The 2,374-nt window shown below is 48.2% G+C and overlaps 1 protein-coding gene across 5 annotated transcripts in view; it reads left to right on the top strand.

Moving 5' to 3' along the window:
• Window positions 1-1,594, top strand: part of LOC135195337 (protein apterous-like) — a 237,254-nt gene extending 235,660 nt beyond the window's left edge. For all 5 annotated transcript variants that reach the window (XM_064221894.1, XM_064221679.1, XM_064221814.1 and 2 more), the window contains exon 7: window positions 712-1,594. In XM_064221894.1, the coding sequence (XP_064077964.1) occupies window positions 712-1,446 (735 nt within the window). In that variant the 3' untranslated portion in view covers window positions 1,447-1,594. The remainder of the gene's footprint in view (window positions 1-711) is intronic.
• The last annotated feature ends 780 nt before the right edge of the window (window positions 1,595-2,374 follow it).

Here is a 2,374-nt window from a genome sequence, read left to right as displayed (position 1 = left end):
AATTGTCCACGATACATTCACCCACACACGCTTGATAATTATTTTCCACACCCGCCTTTATAAAAATTGATAGGGAACAAAATTATTTTGGTTAAGTGTGACAAAGCCATCAGTTAGTGACTGGGTCCCAGAGTGACAGGATAGATTTCGAACGTTTATACTTCAAAATAATTTTTATTAAGGTGACATCTTACTCGAATCTCATATGTATTAAGACCTACATAAGATTGCGTCACAGGTCACGTTACGAACGACTGCAACAAAAATTTAAAGTACAGGTTATTTCGTGATGATTATAATGACGATCAGCAATTGAGTTCACAGGTGATTATTTGGTAAGAACCTACGTAATTAACGTATGGGGAAACTCATTTCCTTTCGCAGGATTCATGGATAAACTGATATTTAATGGTGTACTTAACCATAAGTTGGTTTCATGACTGCGTGACATACGTTATTAATTAGGTCATAGGGTTATATTGCATGCTAGTTCTTAGAGGACCTCACACAGATAATAAATATATATTATTATATGTACTATATATATACACACACATATATATATAATATATATACATGTATATGTATATATACAATAAATGTGAATAGATAGATATACAGATCAATGGATACAGACAGAGAGACAATTATAGAATATTCCAAGACCAAAGTCCCCCTCATTAATGGCCTTTTCTCTTTTCTCCTTCACAGGTTTGGTTTCAAAACGCCAGAGCGAAATGGCGACGGCAAATGATGTCCAAAGACCCGAAGGCCCTCGCAGGGAGTCGGGAGCGAGGGAGGTCTGGAAGGGCAGCAGGGCGAAGGATCCGTCGGGGACTACCCGGACACTCCAACGGTTCCTCCTTCGGCCATGAGTCCCGAGGAGGGGAACAGCAGCTCCCAGATGTCCTACCAGCAGATGTTTTGACATTTGTCTCACCCAGATCCCAGCGGCGCCGGGCGGCAGCAGCATCATCACCTGCAGCCGATTCCGCTGCCCCAGATTCCCGTGACCTCTTCCGGCGGTCCGCCCTTGTTCCCCTCCCTCCAGGAGTCCCTCTCCAACTACCAACACGCCTTCGGGGACCATCACCTCCACCTCTACGCCTCCCCCTCCTCATCCTCCCCCTCCATCGCCTCTCCTTCCTCCTCCTTTGCCCACGCAGGCCCCCACCACCATTTCCCCAGAGGAAGAGGAGGAGGAGGAGGAGGAGGAGGAGGCGGCGGCGGCAGGAGGTCTCCGAACTCCTTCTTCGGCGAGGGCGGCAGCCATCCGTCCAGTACCAAGGAACATTCCCCATCACCGTTTTCTGTGATCAGCGAAGAGGCGGCCGAGGAGGAGTCCTACAGCTCAGAGGACCTCTCCTCCTCCTACCATCTCGACTACGCCAAGGAGAAGAAGAGATTCTACGACGCGGCGCGACCCTGCGCGTCGCCTTCAGATAGCAATTCGCAATCTTCACCACCTCCTCCTCCTCCTCCTCCTCCTCCCCCACCTCCTCCGCCTCTCCCGCACGCCAACTATTCCCAAGGCCTGAAGGAGGAGGAGGAGGTGGAGGAGGGGCGCATCAAAGGCGAGAGTGATAGCGAGGAGAGGCAGACGTATCAGGAACTGTATTAGCGGCGTCTTCTTCTTCCTCTCCCCCGTCTGCCAGATAGCGAGCGCTGAGGAAAAGAAGCGCTCTCTTTCTTTCTAAAGACAGCAACATCTGACGAGATGGCTGCTGCTCAAAGGAGGCGATGCGTCTGACGTTTCAAAGAGGCGTCTTCTCCTGTCGCGGATGACGTGAACGACTATTTATTGTGATTTTCAGTGACGTTTACAGAAAGGCTTTAACGGAGCGCGTGTTGACGGACGACAGTAGTAGATGTGGTCATGAAATAAACCAGTAATCGAAGTCTTAAATGTACGCAGAAAAAAAAACAAAAAATAAAATAAAAAAAAGATAGCATTCCTGACAGATGAACCATGTTGTGCAGAAAAGAAGTACTTAATCTATTTGCCAGCCATGTGATCGTCACTTACACGAACAAACTGCTTGACTTTGTGAAAAGTTGAGAAACTGATTGAGTGTCGTATATATATATATAGGTTCCCGATCGAACTACACCACAGAGGCATAACGCATTTCACAAACAGCGAGAAGTGTAGTTACAATCACGTCATGGGGATAATGTCGAAAGTGCAGAAGCCTTGTCAGTACCTGTTGTGAAATGTATAAGGGGCGGGGGGAGTGGTGGGGAGAGGTTGTGAGGAGGAGGAGGAGGAGGAGGAGGAGGAGGAGGAGGAGGTGGGAGGGTAACCCAGCATTTGCTAGCCCGATAGCAAAGTTCTGTTTGGATGTGCCCTTCGTTTCAGAAGAGAATCCTGCCT

Source organism: Macrobrachium nipponense, chromosome 11 (assembly GCF_015104395.2).
Source record: "Macrobrachium nipponense isolate FS-2020 chromosome 11, ASM1510439v2, whole genome shotgun sequence".
Classification (NCBI taxonomy): Eukaryota; Metazoa; Arthropoda; class Malacostraca; order Decapoda; family Palaemonidae; genus Macrobrachium; species Macrobrachium nipponense.
Note: the sequence above shows the minus strand (reverse complement) of the source record. Positions and strands in the feature narration are given on the sequence as shown.